General features: G+C 33.8%; 1 protein-coding gene across 3 annotated transcripts in view; it reads left to right on the top strand.

The window, feature by feature from the left end:
• The window catches only part of LOC142229803 (galactokinase-like), a 154810-nt gene that overhangs the window by 54108 nt on the left and 80018 nt on the right, over positions 1-20684 (top strand). For 2 of the 3 annotated variants that reach the window (XM_075300381.1, XM_075300380.1), the window contains exon 6: positions 5754-5941. In XM_075300381.1, the coding sequence (XP_075156496.1) occupies positions 5754-5941 (188 nt within the window). The remainder of the gene's footprint in view (positions 1-5753; positions 5942-20684) is intronic. The other variant, XM_075300382.1, reaches the window with a different exon arrangement.

Genomic DNA, 20684 nt, shown 5'->3' with positions numbered 1-20684 from the left:
GCAAAATTTTCCGCCTTTCATATAATCTAAACTAATCGAGTAGGTTCAACGGTTAAAACTAGATGTGCCGAAATGTAATACACGCAAAGAAAAAAAACGTTTGGAAAACGTGTACCGAAAACGTTTTTCTTTTGTTAGAGTTTTTTGAATTGCTTCGAAAATTTTAAACTTTTATCACCAAAAAAAATCGTTTGTTACAAAATTTTTATTTTTTCAATAAAAAAAGTTATTTTTGAAATAACAACACAGTCCATTTCGTTTATATCAAACACTGTTCTTTTCTGACTTTAGGTCTTTAATAAGACACATTTTACAGTTCAAAATTTAATGTAGTACAATGTAATGTTGAACATTTTTTCGGAATCTTCCGAATATATCTGGAATATATGTAAAAAAAAAACAAAAGCAAAAAAAAAACTTTGGCCGAAGCAGGGATCGAACCCACGACCCTTGGCATGAGAGTCGGACGTAGCTACCACTGCTCCACGGTGCCAAACTAAATGTTTTTTTCCGGTAAATAAACTTTGTTTATTCGGTTCGTGGGCGCCGCAAGCTATGCTATATAAATATAACTTATATGGATATTTATCTATTGATGACCATAACAGGTACATAGCTCAGTGGTTAGTGTGTTGGCTTACAATGTGCATGGTCCGCGGTTCGATTCTCCGTCCAGGCGAAAGGTAAAAAAAATTTTAAAAATGTATAAAATCGTATAATTTCTTCTACATTGTTGGTATTACAGAAAAAGGTGTTAAGAACTAAAAATCCTCGTGGATGTGAGAAAGATGTGAGGGACAATGCAATTAGCAAGAAAATAATGTTTTTTTTTTTTGAGCTAGTCTTTATGAAATTGTTTTTACATCCTGGAAAAGAATAAACGTTTATCACAAAAAGTATATACTTTTCTTCCAAATACACTTCCTTACAGCGAAAAGCAAATGAGAAACGAACTTTGTTTGTCTAAAATTTCGTTTGGGAGGAAAGAATTATTTTTTTGCGTGTAGGTACGTTTAGTTTAATGTGGTATCACAATGGACTGAATAGTCTAAGTGAGCTTGACAATAAATCGGGTTGCCACTTTAACCTAACATAACACGGAATACCATAAACCAGCTGCAATTCGTATACCTTGCGTTCCAGCCCATAGTTTTTTTCTCTCCTGAAATGTGCCACCTCGTTTCTTTTTTATATTGGACCCTTTACCTTTACCTCCTCTCTTCATTACTAGGTTTCTTACGAATACATCCTTTTGGTATCTTTTTGTTTCTTCAAGTGTAATTATCTGAAGTTCAAAAGGCATGGAATTAAAACTGTACCAAAAGTTTATTAGATAGAGGCCAGTCAACCGCAAGAGAACAACCGGAAATAAGAACGACAGAGAGACACGAATACATATCGACACCATAGAAATAACAAAGGTGTGTGTTCCGCATTGAAACGTAGTCGCATACACACACATACACATCCAATAAAAACTTTGAACATTTATTCAGCAAAAAAAAAAAAATTAAATCCACAATGCAGTCGACAGGAAGACCAAGTTTGTTCGAAAAGTTAGACGAATTAAAAAATCCCAACACACACCTAACACAAATATCAGGGATATGAATGAGACTATGTGTGGGAATAATTGGGAGGAGTAAATTATCATGTGAACACAGGTGATACAAAATTATTCAAATATAAAACGGATATTTTAAAAACAATGGAATTGCAGCAAATAATGGGAGTTGAAAAGACTGCAGAGCAAAAAAATCATAACAAATTATGGGTATTCTCAGTGGGAATATTAGCACAACTAATAATCACAATTGTTTCCCAAGCTAGTGAAGCTGGATATGTGTCTTAGGGATGCCAAAGTAGAAATGATTTTAGTCCATATTATGATATGGAGTAGTTATACACTAGCTGGCGCGATATTCAGGAGTCCTGTGAGAATCACGATCGAGAATTTGGACCACTGTTGTTGCAATAGCCCCGATTTTTTTATATATAGATCCCGCCACATGGGGGTAAGAACCTGATGAAAATTGAACTGGAGAAAAACTTAAGAAATTATTAAGGATATGAACTTTGCATTAAGAACTTTGCATACGAGTATTATGAGAATGAAAATCCGAATATAAGATTACGGGAGTACAACTAGTACGTAGCCTACAGGAAAAATAATTAAGTATTTAGGTTAGGTTAGGTTATGTGGCAGCCCGGCTCACTTAGACTATTCAGTCCATTGTGATACCACAGTGGTGAACTTCTCTCTTATCACTGAGTGCTGCCCGATTCCATGTTAAGCTCAATGACAAGGGACCTCCTTTTTATAGCCGAGTCCGAACGGCGTTCCACATTCCAGTGAAACCACTTAGAGAAGCTTTGAAACCCTCAGAAATGTCACCAGCATTATTGAGGTGGGATAATCCACCGCTGAAAAACTTTTTGGTGTTCGGTGGAAGCAGGACCTTGACCATGACCTTGTGTATGCAAGGCGGGCATGCTAACCATTGAAAAACGTTTCTGGGATATCGCTTCGAAAAGTTCTAAATTTTATTATCAAAAAAAAAAATACGTTTGTTACAAAATGTTTATTTTTGGAGTAGACAAAAACCTTTCTGAAACTACACTGGTAGAAAAAAGACGGTAGGTATATTTGTTGTCTTTTGTTGCATCTTGACAACAAAGCAAAACAGTGTTTTAAATCAGGAGATGTTTTTCACATAGCTACTTCAAGTCGAATCTGAATCTGAAAATTTAATTTGAAGTTAACATGTTTTTAAAGGACTTTAATTGCACATAAAGAAAAAAAGATAAAACTTTAAAAATAAATTAAACGATAAAAAAAAGAACTTCAATGGAAGTGTAAAAATCAAATGTCATAGGTTCAAACTCCAGCGGGGGTGAAATTTTTATACCCTCCACCAAAGGATTGGGGGTATATTAACTTTGTCATTCCGTTTGTAACACATCGAAATATTGCTCTAAGACCCCATAAAGTATATATATTCGGGGTCGTGGTGAAATTCTGAGTCGATCTAAGCATGTCCGTCCGTCCGTCCGTCCGTCTGTTGAAATCACGCTAACTTCCGAACGAAACAAGCTATCGACTTGAAACTTGGCACAAGTAGTTGTTATTGATGTAGGTCGGATGGTATTGCAAATGGGCCATATCGGACCACTTTTACGTATAGCCCCCATATAAACGGACCCCAAAATTTGGCTTGCGAGGCCTCTAAGAGAAGCAAATTTCATCCGATCCGGCTGAAATTTGGTACATGGTGTTAGTATATGGTCTCTAACAACCATGCAAAAATTGGTCCACATCGGTCCATAATTATATATAGCCCCCATATAAACCGATCCCCCGATTTGGATTGCGAGGCCCCTAAGAGAAGCATATTTCATCCGATCTGGCTGAAATTTGGTACATGGTGTAAGTATATGGTCACTAACAACCATGCAAAAATTGGTCCATATCGGTCCATAATTATAAATAGTCCCCATATAAACCGGAGCCTCTTGGGCGAGCAAAATTCATCCGATCCGGTTGAAATTTGCAACGTGGTGTTAGTATATGGCCGCTAATAACCATGCCAAAATTGGTCCATATCGGCCTATAGTTATATATAGCCGATCCCCAATCACACAAAAATTGGGCCAAATTGGTTCATAATCATGGTTGCCACTCGAGCCAAAAATAATCTAATTTTATTTCTATAGAAAATTTTGTCAACATTTTATTTCTATAGAAAATTTTGTCAACATTTTATTCCTATAGAAAATTTTGTAAAATTTTATTTCTATAGAAAATGTTGTCAAAATTTTAATTCTATAGAGAATGTTGTCAAAATTTTTAAATCTTTTGACAATTTTGTCAAAATTTTATTTCTATAGAATATTTTGTTAAAATGTTATATCTATAAAAAAAATTTGTTAAAATCTTGTTTCTATAGAAAATGTTGTCAAAATTTTATTTCTATAGAAAATATATACCACGTATGGACTACGTGGTATATATTATGGTATTAGGAAGTTTTAAGATACCGTGCCATCGGCAAGTGTTACCGCAACCCAAGTAATTCGATTGTGGATGACATTCTTCAGTAGAAGTTTCTACGCGATCCATTGTGGAGGATACATAAGCTTCGGCCTGGCCGAACTTACGGCCGTATATACTTGTTAATTTTATTTTTATTATTTTTTAACTTTTTTTATTGATGTTCTATTCTTTTATGCGAATTTTAATTGTCCAAAACTTTACACTTAAAACGCCTAATCCCGTACCAAAATAGTGGGGATTCCGGGATGTGCTTTAAAAGATATATTTCTGAACAACTTCCAATTTTTTTTTTTGCTGGGAAGCTAAATCACGTGGAAGTGAGAAAGATGTAGGTAAGATGCAATTAACCAGAAATTTAAATGAAAAAGAATTAATCAATTTTTTTACATCCAGTAAAAACGTTAAACCGTTTTGGAGATATAATACCCGAAATATAATATTTAAAAATTCGTTTTGTAGCAAAATACTAATTTTTGTCTTTAAAGAACAAACATTTTAGAACATTTACGATTTTCTTTATACTTAAACCTTTTAACTCGGTATACATGACCCACGGTATTCCACAGATTTTAAGCCGTCTGAGATATGAAGTTTTCCGTACAAGTGAATAGGGCCACGCGATGTCGATTTATATCCACCACCATATGAGGGGTATACGTACTAACTTTTGTCATTCAATTCACTATTTGGTCTTGGCATTTATAAATGCTAATGTGGGGTATAACCCACACACACACAAAAATTGGTATATATCGGTCGAAAATTGCATATAGCTCCCATATAAACTGATTTCCAGATTTGTCTTCTCGAGCCTCCTGAAAGCACAAAAAGTAATAATTTTTTTAATTTAATTTCTTAATTTCGTTAACCATATATAAAACATAGCAAGGAAAACTAAAATAATATAAATTTCCATAAAATTTTTGCAAAGTGTACTGATCCATTCCTCGGCGGACGTGGAATTTGTGATAAAGAAGTTAGTAATTTTTGAAACGTCTTTATATAGAGATACGTATTAAGAAAATAATTATTTTCCGTTCTTGATTGTTTTTTTTTTATAAAATATGAAATACAGAAATATCATCACATCGGAAGAATAATGAAACTTCCGTTCTATGACAATTCCATGTAAAATTCATTGCTTCTGGGTCAATTTTACACCACTTTCGGATCCAAAAAGAAAATTTTCATTGCCATACGTTTTTTATACAGATTTATGAATTTTTTACTACGCGACACTGAACATTTTTTGCCCTGAAACATATTGAGAACTCATTGTTTGGTTCGAGCATATGTGAGTTCCCTCTTACCATAATTTAGTATATAACAAAAAAAAATGTTCTAGTGTCCTTCGTTTTGCCAACATACATTTTGTAATATAGGAAAATTGAATTTTCTATTCCATATTGCTGAAAATCCTTTTCTCATAAATTTGTTCTTTTCTCGGCTATTGTTTATGTATATTACAATACACGTATGCATTCAAAATATATTTGAATGCAGTGGTGGTATCCTTTTATATCCTATAATGTGGTAAATACCTATGTATGTGTGTGTTTGTTTGTGTTAGAATATCCTTTGTATTGGATAGAACTTTTCTACCTCGTTATATACCATATATTTTGTGGATGTGTCACTTTTCGTTTGAGTTTGTTCACTTAATTTTTTCCCTTTACCTTTTTTGTTTGTATTGTTGTAGCTCTTTGGAAACATTCCAAATTCCATTTGTTGCCGGTGAAAAAGATCTGGTGGTTTTAATTTGCAATTCAGATGTGCGGCATGAGTTATCCGACAGTGAATATCCAACAAGGCGCAAACAATGCTTGGAAGCACTCAAGCTAATGGGACTGAAGAGCTATAGAGATGCAACAGAAGGTAACTTGTCAGGTAATTAATGCTTATGTTATTATCCACATTTGATATTTAGTGGGTACCTCTAAGCCCATGGGCTCACTTGGGTCCCTGGGTTGATAGTCTATGTTTTATTGTTTCCACCTAGGGGAGGAAGGCAATGATGAATTTGAATTGCATGTTTCACCATGCTGTTGGACAAAAAGGGAGCTAATAATTATTCAATGGAGACAGTATGTCTACGTGGAACTAAGTATTTGCTTAGGCATTCAATACCCCATAGATATCTTCATTTATGCAGGCGGTCAATGTAATCATTGTCCTTATTCATGGGATTAGCATACATTCAGTAAAGTGACATACTGAGTAATTTCTTTCTTCTGTCGGTTTTAAGGGAAACATAGATTTTTTATACAAATTATTTTTTTTTTAACGGTGTTAAATTTGACATTCAGCATTTTGATGGATTTATAAAATTATGTTCGAATGACGTTCTTATTGAAAGATCATATCTATTTTTAAATTCACTGACATACGTTACAGTGAACCAGTCTTGTCTCAAGAAGCTTCATGGTAGTTTACTCGGGCCCGAATATTTTGACCCTCCGGTAGGAATTTTGGTATTGGTTCCGCGCCAAAGGTTCTATAGAAGTGGGATACAGATCTCATTTATGGAATGTTCACTCTTTTTTTTGCGATATATTAACAAAGCTACTCAAGTGCAAATAAATGACAGTTTAAATTTAAATGTATTATCACAGTTAATTTAAGGATGATTTCACATTTGAATGGTTCGTGTCCTATATGTTACGAAAAATAAGTATAAAAAGCAGTAAGTTCGGCCGGGCCGAATCTTAAATACACTCAAAAAAAAAGTTTACTTAGATCCAAAGATTTTGACCTTCCCTTAAGGATATTGGTATTGATTCCGAGCCAAAGATGCGGCTTCTTTAAAGTAAGGAATTATTTTAGCGACCTATCTGGCTTCAAATCTAGGACTAATAAAATTAAAATTAAGATACAGATCTCATTTATCAAATTTTCATTCTCTTTTCGCGGTTTATTAATAAAGGTACTCACGTACAAACGAATGACTGTTTGAAAATCCAAAATATAACGGATACTTAAAGTAAAAAATGTTTTCTTAATTCCAACAAAACCTTAAACCAAAGACGCTATATCCTCAAAATAAGTCTTATCCTGTATTTGAAGCGTTTTTATCTTAAAACTATAGTTTCAATATTTAATTTAAGGGCAATTTCTTTAAATCAAAAATGTTTATCTTTACTTTAAGGAAAATTAGCCTTAGTTCAAAGACAATGAACTTTAACGGAGGGACGCAAATTTGCAAAATTCGTGTCCTAAATTTAATGAAAAAAATTTTTGAAGCAAAGATTATAAACTTTATTTTAATTAAAATTTCATTATTTATAAGACGTTTGTCCTTAATATTTTGTGAATTTTGCATGCTAAAATTTAGGTTGCGTAATCTTTAATTTTTCAGTGTACGCACCATGAATCAAATACTATAGTTTCCTTTGACATTTCATGGGGTTTGATTTTACCTATGAAGACTATACAAGATTCTGGATTTATAAGCACCATTTTTGTTTGAGTTTTAGAGAAATCATTAACATCTCTTGTAAGTGTGCAATATAATGATGATATTACGCCTTGATTTGAAATCTAAAATCTGTAGATTTTCATCCCCATTATTTAAATGATTACGGGAAGTAAAATCTGGAAATTGTACATTTAGTTTCAAGCAATTTTCTTCATCAGTGCGCCTTCTATACCCTCAAGAGTTGGAATCAGCCTATATGGAGGCCTTACCAAATGGACCGATAAAAACTAAATCCGATACAAGTTTTTTTTTTAATTCTAAAATTCCAGTATATTTACAATTTCAGGCAAATCAGACAAAAACTAAGGTTTCTATAAGCCCAAAAATGAAAATCCGGAGATCGGGCTATACTAAAACATTGACCGATACTCACCATTTTCGGCGTGCCTCTTTATGGTCCTGTAATACCTCTAGATTTCCAAGTTCAGGGAAATTAGATAAGAGCTACGGTTTCTATAAGCCCAAGAAGTATGTTAAAATCTAGTGATCGGTCCATATGGGGGCTATGTCAAAACATTTCCGGCACACCTTTTTATGGTCCTAAAATACCTCTAGATTTTCAATTTGCGGCAAATTGGAAAAAAATACTACGATTTTTATAAGCCCAAGAAGTAAAATCGGGAGATCATTCTATATGGGGGCTATACCAAAACATGAACCGATACTCATCATTTTTGGCACACCCCCTTGTAGTCCTAAGATACCTCTAGATTTCCAATTTCAGGCAAATTGGATAAAAACTACAATTTTTATAAGCCCAAGAAGTAAAATCGGGAGATCGGTCTATATGGGGGCTATACCAAAACATGGACCAATACTCACCAATTTTGGCACACCTCTTTATGGTCCTAAAATACCTTAAGATTTCCAATTTCAGGCGAATTGAATAAATACTACGATTTTTAAGCCCAAGACATGATCTCCAAAATGCCCCACAGGGAACAAAACTTTAAAAGTCGTTTGGAAAACGTGTCCCGAAAACTTTTTCTTTTGTTAGAGTTTTTGAATTTCTTCAAAAATTACCAAAAGAGTCTGTTTTGCGTCCAACTTTTTATTTCAGGAAATAAAAAAATAATTTTTGATACAAAAACACGGTTTTTAAATTTAATATAGCAGTATGGAATGTAGAATGTAGATATTTTTGGAATCTTCCGAACATTTTTGGAATATGTTATATGTCGAAGCAGGGATTGAATCCAAGACCCTTTATAGGCAAGGAGGGCATGCTCACCATTGCTCCACGGTAGCCAACCTAAAGGATGTCTCAAATAAAGTTTACTGTGAAATTTAAAAAGGCTTCTCTGCGAAGCAGCTGCTTGACTCGTTCCGATCTAACTTTTTTTTTTTTGCACTTGCACTGTTTGGAAATTCAATGACTTTTGTTGCAACTCATTATACCCTTCACCACTACTGTGGTACAGGGTATAATAAGTTTGTTCATTTGTATGTAACGCCAAGAAGGAAAAGTCTGAGACCCATCGTTTAGTATACCGATCGTCTTAGAATTAAATTCCGAGTCGATTTAGCGATGTCCGTCTGTCTGTCTGTCCGTCCATCTGTCTGTATATGTAATTTTGTGTGCAAAGTACAGCTCGCAGTTTAAGTCCGATCGTCCTCAAATTTGGCACAGAGTTTTACATTGGCTCAAAGACAATCGCTATATATATATATATATATATATATATATATATATATATATATATATATATATATATATATATATATATATATATATATATATATATATATATATATATATATATATATATATATATATATATATATATATATATATATATATATATATATATATATATATATATATATATATATATATATATATATATATATATATATATATATATATATATATATATATATATATATATATATATATATATATATATATATATATATATATATATATATATATATATATATATATATATATATATATATCTGGTCAATATCTGACGTATTTAACAACGTATTTGATGAAAATTTCGGGCAGCCAAATATTTTGGGGCTTTCGTAAGATATGCAAAATATCTGCCAAAACGGTTCAGATTTAGATATAGCTCCCATATATATCTTTCGTCCGATTTCGACTAATATGGACTCAAAAGCCTGAGTTTTGTCCTGATTTGCTTCAAATTTTGCACAAGGAGTACGTTTAATGGTATCGTTAAGCGTGCCAAATTTGGTTCAAATCGGTTCAGATTTTGATATAGCTCCCATATATATATTTCGTCCTATTTGCCCTTATATGGCTTCAGAAGCCAGAGTTTTGCCCTGAGTTGCTTCGAATTTGGCATAAGGAGTTTAATAGTATCGCTAAGTGTGCCAAATTTGGTTGAAATTGGTTCAGATTTAGATATAGCTCCCATATATGTATATCTTCGCCCGATTTACACCCATATGACCACGGAGGCCAAAATTATTATCCCATTCATGTTTTTTGCTGAGATAGCAGGATTATTATTCTAACCATGCATGTCAAATTTGGTCAAAATCTGTTCATATTAAGATATAGCTCCTGTTAATGCACAGGGGAAGTGGTGGATGATGCAAAGAGCAGATAGTCACATATGACGGTTGGCTTTGCACCTCCAAAAGAATTCGAGGAGAATATGTTCCCAATGAACATATGAACCGAGAAATAAGAAGGAAAAACAAGGGAGTTAGATTTGGTTTTGGAATTCAAGATTGATTCTTACCAGTAAGAACCTAACAAATTGAATGAGACAGATTAGCGGAAATTGCTGTTCGACGTGGTATGGTTTAGTGGAGAATTAAAAAATTGTTCGTTAATAAATGTCAAACATATCGTACTTTTTTTAGTGCGAGTATCTGGACATTTTCATTAATATTTTAGGGATCTGATTCTGAGGGGAAGATTGTAGGGTTGTCCTGTTTGGCATAAACAGCTCCTATATATATGTACGCCAGAGTAGGGGAAATATGGTAGAATGTTTCATATTTTAGACCCGTTTTCAATGGGAGTTTCCTCCAATTGACTCGATTGTTTCCACAGAGAATACATTTAATATGCTATTTAAGTGTGCCATCTTGATCTAATATGGCCAAGATACATTTTACACAAAATTCTGTGATGATTTCTCCATATCGTAGTCATAACCTACACACTGTAATGCCAAACTTTCCACAGAATGGTCGAATTTTAAATAAACCTCCGACTTGTGGAAATATCGCCTGAATTGGCCAAATAATATATCACAAACCACAATTGACCACATATCTTGGCGAGATTTAACCAATATCCTTCTAAAATCGCCACTGCTGAGTAGCAAAAATTATAAATATTACTCAAATTGCCCTATATCTCGAATACATATGTATCGCCCGATAAATCATAAATGCTCTGTTGAACAATTGCATCAAAATCGCTCTAGCTTTATATTTCCCATATTTTTATACCCACCACCATAGAATGGTGACGGGCGTATAATACGTTTGTCATTCCGTTTGTAACACTTCGAAATATTGATTTCCGACTATATAAAGTATATATATTCTTGATCAGAGAGAAATTCTAAGACGATATAACGATGTCCGTCTGTCTGTCTGTCTGTCTGTCTGTCTGTTGTAATCACGCTACAGTCTTCAATAATGAAGCACTCGTGCTGAAATTTTACACAAACTCGTCTTTTGTCTGCAGGCAGGTCAAGTTCGAAGATGGGTTATATCGGTCCAGGTTTTGATATAGCCCCCATATAAACCGACCTCCCGATTTGGAGTCTTGTGCTTATAGAAATCGTAGTTTTTATCCAATTTGCCTGAAATTTGAAATCTAGAGGTATTTTATGACCATTAAGAGGTGTGCCAAAAATGGTGAGTATCGGTCCATATTTTGGAATAGCCCCCATATAGACCGATCTCCCGATTTTACTTCTTAGTCTTATAGAAACCTCAGTTTTTATTTAATTTACCTGAAATTGGAAAATCTAGAGATATTGTAAGACCACAAATATGTGTGCCAAAAATTGTGAGTATCGGTCTATATTTTGGTATTCAATTTACACTCAAAACAAAGTGAACTCACTATTTCACTAAAGCCAATTTAACTATATTTTAGTTCATGAACTTATTATATTTGGTGAAAGTTTCATTTACTCTAATAATTTTTTGCGTACGTTAGTTAAATGAACTAAAAGACGGCAGAAAATTATATACAAGTTATGGATAGAGATTTACTAAATTCGTATTTGTCATAAAATAGTTCATTATTTCTTCAAATTTGTAAATTTTGCTACAAAAGTGTCCATTATGAACTTCGTATGTCACTAAAGACATTCTTGCAATTTTGAACTCCATTTTTTTTCCTTCAAACTACAAATGTTCTTTAAAAAGTGAAAAAAAATTGTTATGTCTAATAAATTTTCTTGAATTTGTCGAAAAATATTTACTTATTTTTGTGATATCGGCGCGATGCCAGCGCTTGTGATACTGTTTAGTTAAAAATTTCTAAAAATATTCAAAATTTTCTAAAATTAATCAAAAGTTTTCTTCCTGGTGGGGTCACTGTTTTTTCAGTGTACCTGAAATTGGAAATATAGAGATATTGTAGGACCACAAATACGTGTGCCAAAAATTGTGAGTATTGGTCCATGTTTTGGTATGGTCCCCATATAAAACGACCTCCCGATTTGGGGTCTTGGGCTTCTAGAATCCGAAGTTTTTATCCTATTTGCCTGAAATTGGAAATCTAGAGGTATTTTCGGGTCATAAAGAGGTGTTCCGTAAACAGTGAGTATCGGTCCATATTTTAGTATAGCCCCCATGAGAACGATCTCCCGATTTAACTCCTTGGGTTTCTAGAAACCGTAGTTTTTATCTGATTTGCCTGAAATTGTAAATATTCTGGTATTTTAGGCTCACAAAAACGTGTATTGGATTAAGTTTTTATCGGCCCATTTGGTAATGCCTTCATATAGACCGACTTCACTTCTTGAGGGTGTAGAAGGCGCACTGATCATGAAAATTGCTTGAAACTCAATGTAAAATTTCCAGATTTTACTTCTACAGATTTAAGATTTCAAATCAAGACATTATTTTATAATTTTCTTGCACACTTACAAGAGATGTTAATGATTCCTCTAAAACTCAAACAAAAATGTTTCTTATAAATCCAGAATCTGATATAGTCCTCATAGGTGAAATCTTTAAATTTATCTTCGGGAAGTGTCCTCAAGTCCTCAAGCACTCCTGAAATTTCAAAGGAAACCCTAATATTTGGTTCATGGTGGTGGCTATTTAAGATTCGGCCCGGCCGAACTTAGTGCTGTATATACTTGTTTTTACTAACATTACTGTAGAATTTTTTCATGGATACTTTTAGGCGGTAAAAGTAAAAGTTGTAAACAATAAAGTGAACTATCACTGGAATTAATCTGTCAGACGTTTAGAAAAGAAGTTGGTTGCAATTCATATCAGCTACCCTTTATGTGAATTAAAATATACAAATTTTCTTTTCATAAAAAGTCTATGTTCTTAAGAAATTTTTATAAATTTTGTGTCCTAGAAAAAAATGAAATAATGTATGGAATTAACCCTTTTGCCTCTGTTATCAAGCCAAATTACAAATATATTCGTGTTATGGCCTCAAAAAAATGTAATGAACAAAATTAAAAACGGAACTAGAAACAGAAATGAATTACCGCAATCCTATGGTTTTGAGGTTTTAATTCTACAAGACAAATGCAATGTTTCTTCTTTCTTGGCATATCCTGTTGTTAAACTAAATCCACATTAAAAAAAAAACTTCCTCTAATAATGCCAAAATGACAAAAGAAGCAGAAAAAACTGCTCGAGGAAACGATTCACTGCTCTGGACAAAGGCTTTTGTTTGGTAAAATTAGAACAGACTTCGCATGAGTAATTCAAAAAGCCAGAAAGTTAATTACGGCCTCCAAGATCCCTCAGAAAAACAAAGAAAGTAAAGGCATAAAAATAGTAGATGTAATATTGGACAAAGTTCAAATTAGCTAATTCTGGGTTACCAAGCTCATTTGCTTAGGGGTGAAAATAAAAAAATATGGTTATTTAATTTGAAAAAAAAAAAATACAAGCAAGTGGGTGAGCAACATTTTCCAAATTATGGAAAACATGATTTTCCACTTCAACTGAAGAAAAGACAGAAGGATATTCTATTTCTTTTTCCACTGTTAGATAAAATCTTACCTTGTACCCCATTTGCTTTGAAATTTCAAATGCTGTGTTGGGTCGCAAGGGGTTGCTGTGGTTATTTGACTTTTTAGGTGTGAGTTTTGAAAAAGCCATAGCCTTGGGTTATCGTGTGGCATTTAATCTTGGTCTCCTTTTGATTAACGTGTGATGTAAATCAACAAATCAGCTTGAAACGCCTTAGGATAAGTGCTGGCAAAGAACACAAAGTTGGAAATTTTAGATTTAAGAAGAATATTTGAAAATAAGCTCTAAGCTGTTGAAAGCTTTTACATCAATGTTAAGTGATAGCGATTTGCCAAAAATTGCCAGAGGCCATGTGATTGTATTTTGATAATATCCTGTCACGCGTTGGGCTATGTAGCTTTACAGATGATCCCATTAGGATAAATATTTGTTGCGATATTTAGTGAAGCTATAGCGTATTGGTTCATTCCGAATATGACATTCGATTGGACATTACACCCTTGGGGTCTTATAATTCGAAGAGTTTATTTGAGACAAGGTGCAGCGTTAGATAAACATAGTGTATATTTAAGTGGGAGGAAGTTAGGCATGCAATATAAACAATGCTTAAATTTACTCTAAGTAGCCTAAGGTTAGAAAAGGAAATCTTGTACATCATACCAGAAGAAGGTCGCATAAATAGAAATATTACCATGAGCTATAATTCAATCTGTTTAACTAATATTTATAATGATACAATATTGAAGATTATGCAACTTTACATTTTAGGATATACAATATACAAAATTAGGACAAGTTTCTTTAAAATGAAGAAATATTAATTAAGAGGAAGTTCATAATTATACCCTGCGCCATACTGTGGAACAGGGTATTACAGCCCAGCAAAAAAAGCGTCGCCAAAAAAGTAATGAAAAAGTTATTTTTGTATCCGGAAGTGGTGCAAAATTGACGCAGAAGCGATGAATTTAACATGGGCTTGTCGTAGGACGGAATACATTCATTTCAACAGCCGTTGCACTGAATTGGCATCACTTCTTTAGGTGTGAACCGAATTCAATGTTTTGGGTGTAAATTAAAAAATTATGTGATATTTTGTCAAATATAAAATTTTTATTTTTATAATTTTTAATGGATTCTAATGTTTGTCGCAAACATTTGACCTCAAATATTTTCAAAAATTCAAAATTTTTCCAGATTGGATTTAGCATTTTTGTCGACATAATTTAAATGATTTGTGCCATTTTATGAATTCTTACTCTGTTTTTAAACTATTTGAAACAACAAAGTTAAAATTAAATCCATAAAAAGTGTGTAAAAACCAAGTTATAACAAGTACATACGGCCGTAAGTTAGGCCAGGCCGAATCTTATGTACCCTCCACCATGGATTGCGTAGAAACTTCTACGAAAGACTGTCATTGACAATGAATTACTTGGGTTGTGGTATCTTAAAACTTCGTAACTTCGTTTTCTAAATTTTGAGTTAGTCCATACGTGGTATATATTAGACAAAAAGTTATGTATAGGTAAGTCAACAAATAATTACGAATCGATATGGAATTTTGCACGGTACGTAGAGAGTCAGAATTGAAATATGGGGGCTATATAGAATTATGAACTTGATATGAACCAATTTTTGTGTGATTGGGGATCGATTTATCTGAGGGCTATATATAACTATAGACCGATATGGACCTGGTTAGGCAATGTTGTTAATGGCCATATACTAGCACAATGTACCAAATTTCAATTGACTCGGTTGAAATTTGCTCCTCCAAGAGGCTCCAAAACCAAATCTCGGGATCGGTTTATATGGGGGCTATATATGATTATGGACTGATATGGACCACTTTTGGCATGGTTGTTAAATATCATATACTACCACCACGTACCAAATTTCAACCAGATTGGATGAATTTTGCTTCTCCAAAAGGCTGTGGAGGTCAATTCTGGGGATCGGTTTTTAGGGGGCTATATATAATTATGGACTGATATGAGCCAATTCCTGCATGGTTGGTGGATACCATATGCTAACATCTCGTACCAAATTTCAACCGAATCGGATGAATTTTGCTCTTCCAAGGGGCTCCTGAGGTCAAATCTGGGGATCGGTTTATATGGGGCCTATATATAATTATTGACCGATTTCGACCAATTTTTGCATAGGTGGTTAAGGCCATATATTAACACCGCGTACCAAATTTTAACTGAATCAGATGAATTTTGGTCTTCCAAGCGGCTCCGGAGGTCAAATCTGGTGATCGGTTTATATTGTGGCTATATATAAATATGGATCGATGTGAACCAATTTTCGCATGGTCATTAGAGACCATATACTAACACCAGATACCAAATTTCAGCCGGATCGGATGAAATTTGCTTCTCTTAGAGGCTCCGCAAGTCAAATTGGGGGATTGGTTTATATGGGGGCTATATATAATTATGGACCGATGTGGACCAATTTTTGCATGGTTGTTAGAGACCATATACTAACACCATGTACCAAATTTCAGCCGAATCGGATGAAATTTGCTTCTCTTAGAGGCTCCGCAAGTCAAATCGGGGGATCGGTTTATATGGGGGCTATATATAATTACTTACCGATGTGGACCAATTTTTGCATGGTTATTAGAGGCCATAAACTAACACCAAGTACCAAATTTCAGCCGGATCGGACGAAATTTGCTTCTCTTAGAGGCTCCGCAAGCCAAATCTGGGCATCAGTTTATATGGTTTATATCAGTTTATCATTCCGAATATGACATTCGATTGGACATTACACCCTTGGGGTCTTATAATTCGATGAGTCTATTTGAGACAAGGTGCAGCGTTAGATAAACAAGTGTATATTTAAGTGGGAGGAAGTTAGGCATGTAATATGAACAACGCTTAAATTTACTCTAAGTATCCTAAGGTTAGAAAAGGAAATCTTGTACATCATAAGGGGAGGTACCAGAAGAAGGTCGCATAAATAGAAATATTACCATGAGCCATAATTGAATCTGTTTAACTAATATTTATAATGAGATAATATTAAAGATTATGCAACCTACATTTTAGGATACACAATATACAAAATTGGGACAAGTTTTTTCAAAATAAAAAAAATATTAATTAAGAGGAAGTTCATACAATGAAAAAAAGCATGTCCGGTTCCAAAGATTTTGTCTTTACTTTAAAAATTTTGGTAGTGATACCGAGCCAAAGAAGGGGAGAATACATGTGAGAATACTTTTAAGACACAATTAGCTTTTAGATTTGAGTTTTGCGTACTTGTTTCTAGGAAGCACATTTTAATTTTTCGTTTTTATACCCACCACCATAGAATGGTGACGGGGGTATAATAAGTTTGTCATTCCGTTTGTAGCACATCGAAATATCGATTTCTGGCTATATAAAGTATATATATTCTTGATCAGGGAGAAATTCTAAGACGATATAACCATGTCCGTCTGTCTGTCTGGCTGTCTGTCTGTCTGTTGTAATCACGCTACAGTCTTCAATATTGAAGCAATCACGCTGAAATTTTGCACAAGCTCGTCTTTTGTCTGTAGGCAGGTCAAAACTTGGGCTATATCGGTCCAGGTTTTGATATAGTCCCCATATAAACCGACCTCCCGATTTGGGGTCTTGGGCTTATAGAAATCGTAGTTTTTATCCAATTTGCCTGAAATTTGAAATCTAGAGGTATTTTATGACCATAAAGAGGTGTGCCAAAAATGGTGAGTATCGGTCCATGTTTTGGTATGGTCCCCATATAAACCGACCTCCCGATTTGGGGTATTGGGCTTATAGAAACAGTAGCTTTTATCCAATTTGCCTGAAATTGGAAATCTAGAGGTATTTTAGGACCATAAATAGGCGTGCCGAAAATGGTGAGTATCGGTCCATGTTTTGGTATATCCCCCATATAGACCAATCTCCCGATTTAACTTCTTGGACTTATAGAAACCATAAATAGGCGTGCCGAAAATGGTGAGTATCGGTCCATGTTTTGGTATATCCCCCATATAGACCAATCTCCCGATTTTACTTCTTGGACTTATAGAAACTGTAGTTTTTATCCAATTTGCCTGAAATTGGAAATCTAGAAGTATTTTATGACCATAAAGAGGTGTGCCGAAAAGGGCGTGTATTGGTTCATGTTTTGGAATATCCCCAATATAGACCAATCTCCGGATTTTATTTCTTGGGTTTATAAAAACCGTAGTTTTTATCCAATTTGCATAAAATTCGAAATCTAGAATTATTTTTGGACCATAAAGAGATACGACGAAAATGGTGAGTATCGGTCAATGTTTTAGTATAGAACCCATATAGACCGATCTCCCGATTTTACTTTTTGGGTTTGTAGAAACCGTGGTTGTTGGAGGTTGTTTAGGACTATAAATAGGTGTGCAAGAAATGATTTTATTGTTTGGGATTCTAGAAACCGTAGTTTTTATCCAATTTGCATCAAATTCGAAATCTAGAATTATTTTTGGACCATAAAGAGATATGCCGAATATGGTGAGTATCGGTCCATGTTTTAGTATAGCCCCCATAAGAACGATTTCCCGATTTAACTCCTTGGGTTTCTAGAAACCGTAGTTTTTATCCGATTTGCCTGAAATTTCACTTCTTGAGGGTATAGAAGGCGCACCGATCATGAAAATTGCTTGAAACTCAATGTAAAACTTCCAGATTTTACTTCTCGGGTGAAAATCTACAGATTTAAGATTTCAAGACGTTATTTTATAATTCTCTTGCACACTTACAAGAGATGTTAATGATTCCTCTAAGACTCAAACAAAAATGGTTCTTACAAATCCAGAATCTGATATAGTCTTCATAGGTAACATCTTTAAATTTATCTTCGGGAAGTGTACTGGTTGAACTGTCCTGCTTGATTTGTCCTCAAACTCCTTGAAATTTCAAAGGAAACCCTAATATTTGATTGATGGTGGCGGGTATTTAAGATTCGGCCTGGCTGAACTTACGGCCGTATATACTTGTTTCAGCTGTTTTTCTTCATGTGTTATCAAAGTCCTTTAACCCCGAGTTAACGACAACTTTATTTTCCAAATTCAGACTCGTCTTCCAGTAGCAATTATGCTATGTTTCAAGTACAGAACGTCTTTAAAATAAAGTGTTGAAAAACACGTCCTATATTTGAACGATTTTTTGCTTTGTAATCAAGATGCAAAAAGACAACAAATTTAAAGACAATTGTTAAAGAATTTTTCTTAATTATTAATTAATTAATTATTAAAGTCAAGTTGACCTTATCCCAAAAATTTTTTCTTTCATGTTATGATACCCATTTTTAAGCGAAATCGCTTAATTATAAGGACAATATGACTTCAGTGAAAAGTTTATCGACTTTTGGACAAGGAAAAAAAACTATATATGATAGAAATGTGTCTTCTATGCTAAGCAAAATTTGCATTCGTATTTTAAAGACATGAAATTTTTGACCTCACGACAATATTTTTTTTGTTTATATTTTTTTTTTCAATAAAAATAAAACAATTTTAGCATTAGTTTTGTACTTTATTCTTTAAAATAAAGTCTAATGTTTTTTTAACGCTTTTTAGATATGTAGTCAATATACAAAAAATGATCGAATTTCAAGATGATCTCATTAATACTGAAAAAGTTTTGAGATTTGCATAACCAAATTGTACTTAGTTTAATGGAATTTTCTTTTATGTCAAGATAGCCATTTTATATTTAGGTCACCTAACTCAAAGTAAAAAACGTCTTTAATTAAAAGTTTGTGAAATTTTCGTCATGTAGAAAATCTTTGTACCAGAGAAATTCATCTACAATGGTTCTGACATTCGAACACATTTAAGGACATGATATCGTTGTGGTTAAGGCAATTTTTTCCATATTAATTCACCAAAAGGCAATAAAGTTTAGTCTCTATTTTTAAAAAACTAAACTTTAAAAAACTATGATAATTTGTTTTGTTTATATATTAATTTAAAAAAATCCATGCATTTGACTCTTATATGTATTTAGTTTTTTTTCCTTAGCTGAATAACGAAACTTCTTTAATTTGAAGTCATTAAACCTAACACTGTTCGTCATCATTAAAATCGATTTTCAGCTGATGGTGTCATCAATGTTTTTTTCCTCCCTTGGAATGGAGTAGAGTCGAGTAGAGTAGATATTATTTGCAAACAAATGAACTGTCATGACACAGGAAGTACAACAAAAAGATGTCGTCTTTGATAGTTGATCCATTTTAATGACTGACTTCTTTGGCCCCAAATGGTAGCTAGATCCAGGATATGCCCCTTTGAACACCAGCAGAGTACTACACTCTGTGAAAAAGTGGGTGTATTTTTATACCCTTCACCACTACTGTGGAACAGGGTATAATAAGTTTGTGCATTTGTATGTAACGCCAAGAAGGAAAAGTCTGCGATCGTTTAGTATACCGATCGTCTTAGAATTAAATTCTGAGTCGATTTAGCGATGTCCGTCTGTCTGTCTGTCCGTCTGTCTGTCTGTCTGTTGATGTGTTTTTGTGTGCAAAGTACAGCTCGCAGTTTTAGTCCGATTGTCCTAAAATCTGGTACAGGGTCCTGTTTCGGCTCAAAGACGATCCCTATTGATTTTGGAAAAAATCGGTTCAGATTTAGATATAGCTGCCATATATATTTTTCACCGATCTGGTCATAATTGGCGTGTATATCAACCGATCTTCCTCAAATTCCGTACATCCGAATATTTTATGAGTCTCGGAAAACTTGCAAAATATCAGCCAAATCGGTTCAGATTTAGATATAGCTCCCATATATAGCTTTCGCCCGATTTACACTCATTTGCCCACAGAGGCCAAGTTTTTGCTCCGATTTAGTTGAAATTTTGCACAGGGAGTAGAATTAGCATTACAGCTATGCGTGCCAAATTTGGTTGAAATCGGTTCAGATTTAGATATAGCTCCCATATATAGCTTTCGCCCGATTTTCACTCAAATGACCACAGAGGCCAA

Source organism: Haematobia irritans, chromosome 3, assembly GCF_050003625.1.
Source record: "Haematobia irritans isolate KBUSLIRL chromosome 3, ASM5000362v1, whole genome shotgun sequence".
In the NCBI taxonomy this organism is placed as follows: domain Eukaryota; kingdom Metazoa; phylum Arthropoda; class Insecta; order Diptera; family Muscidae; genus Haematobia; species Haematobia irritans.
This window is presented reverse-complemented; position numbering and strand designations above follow the sequence as displayed.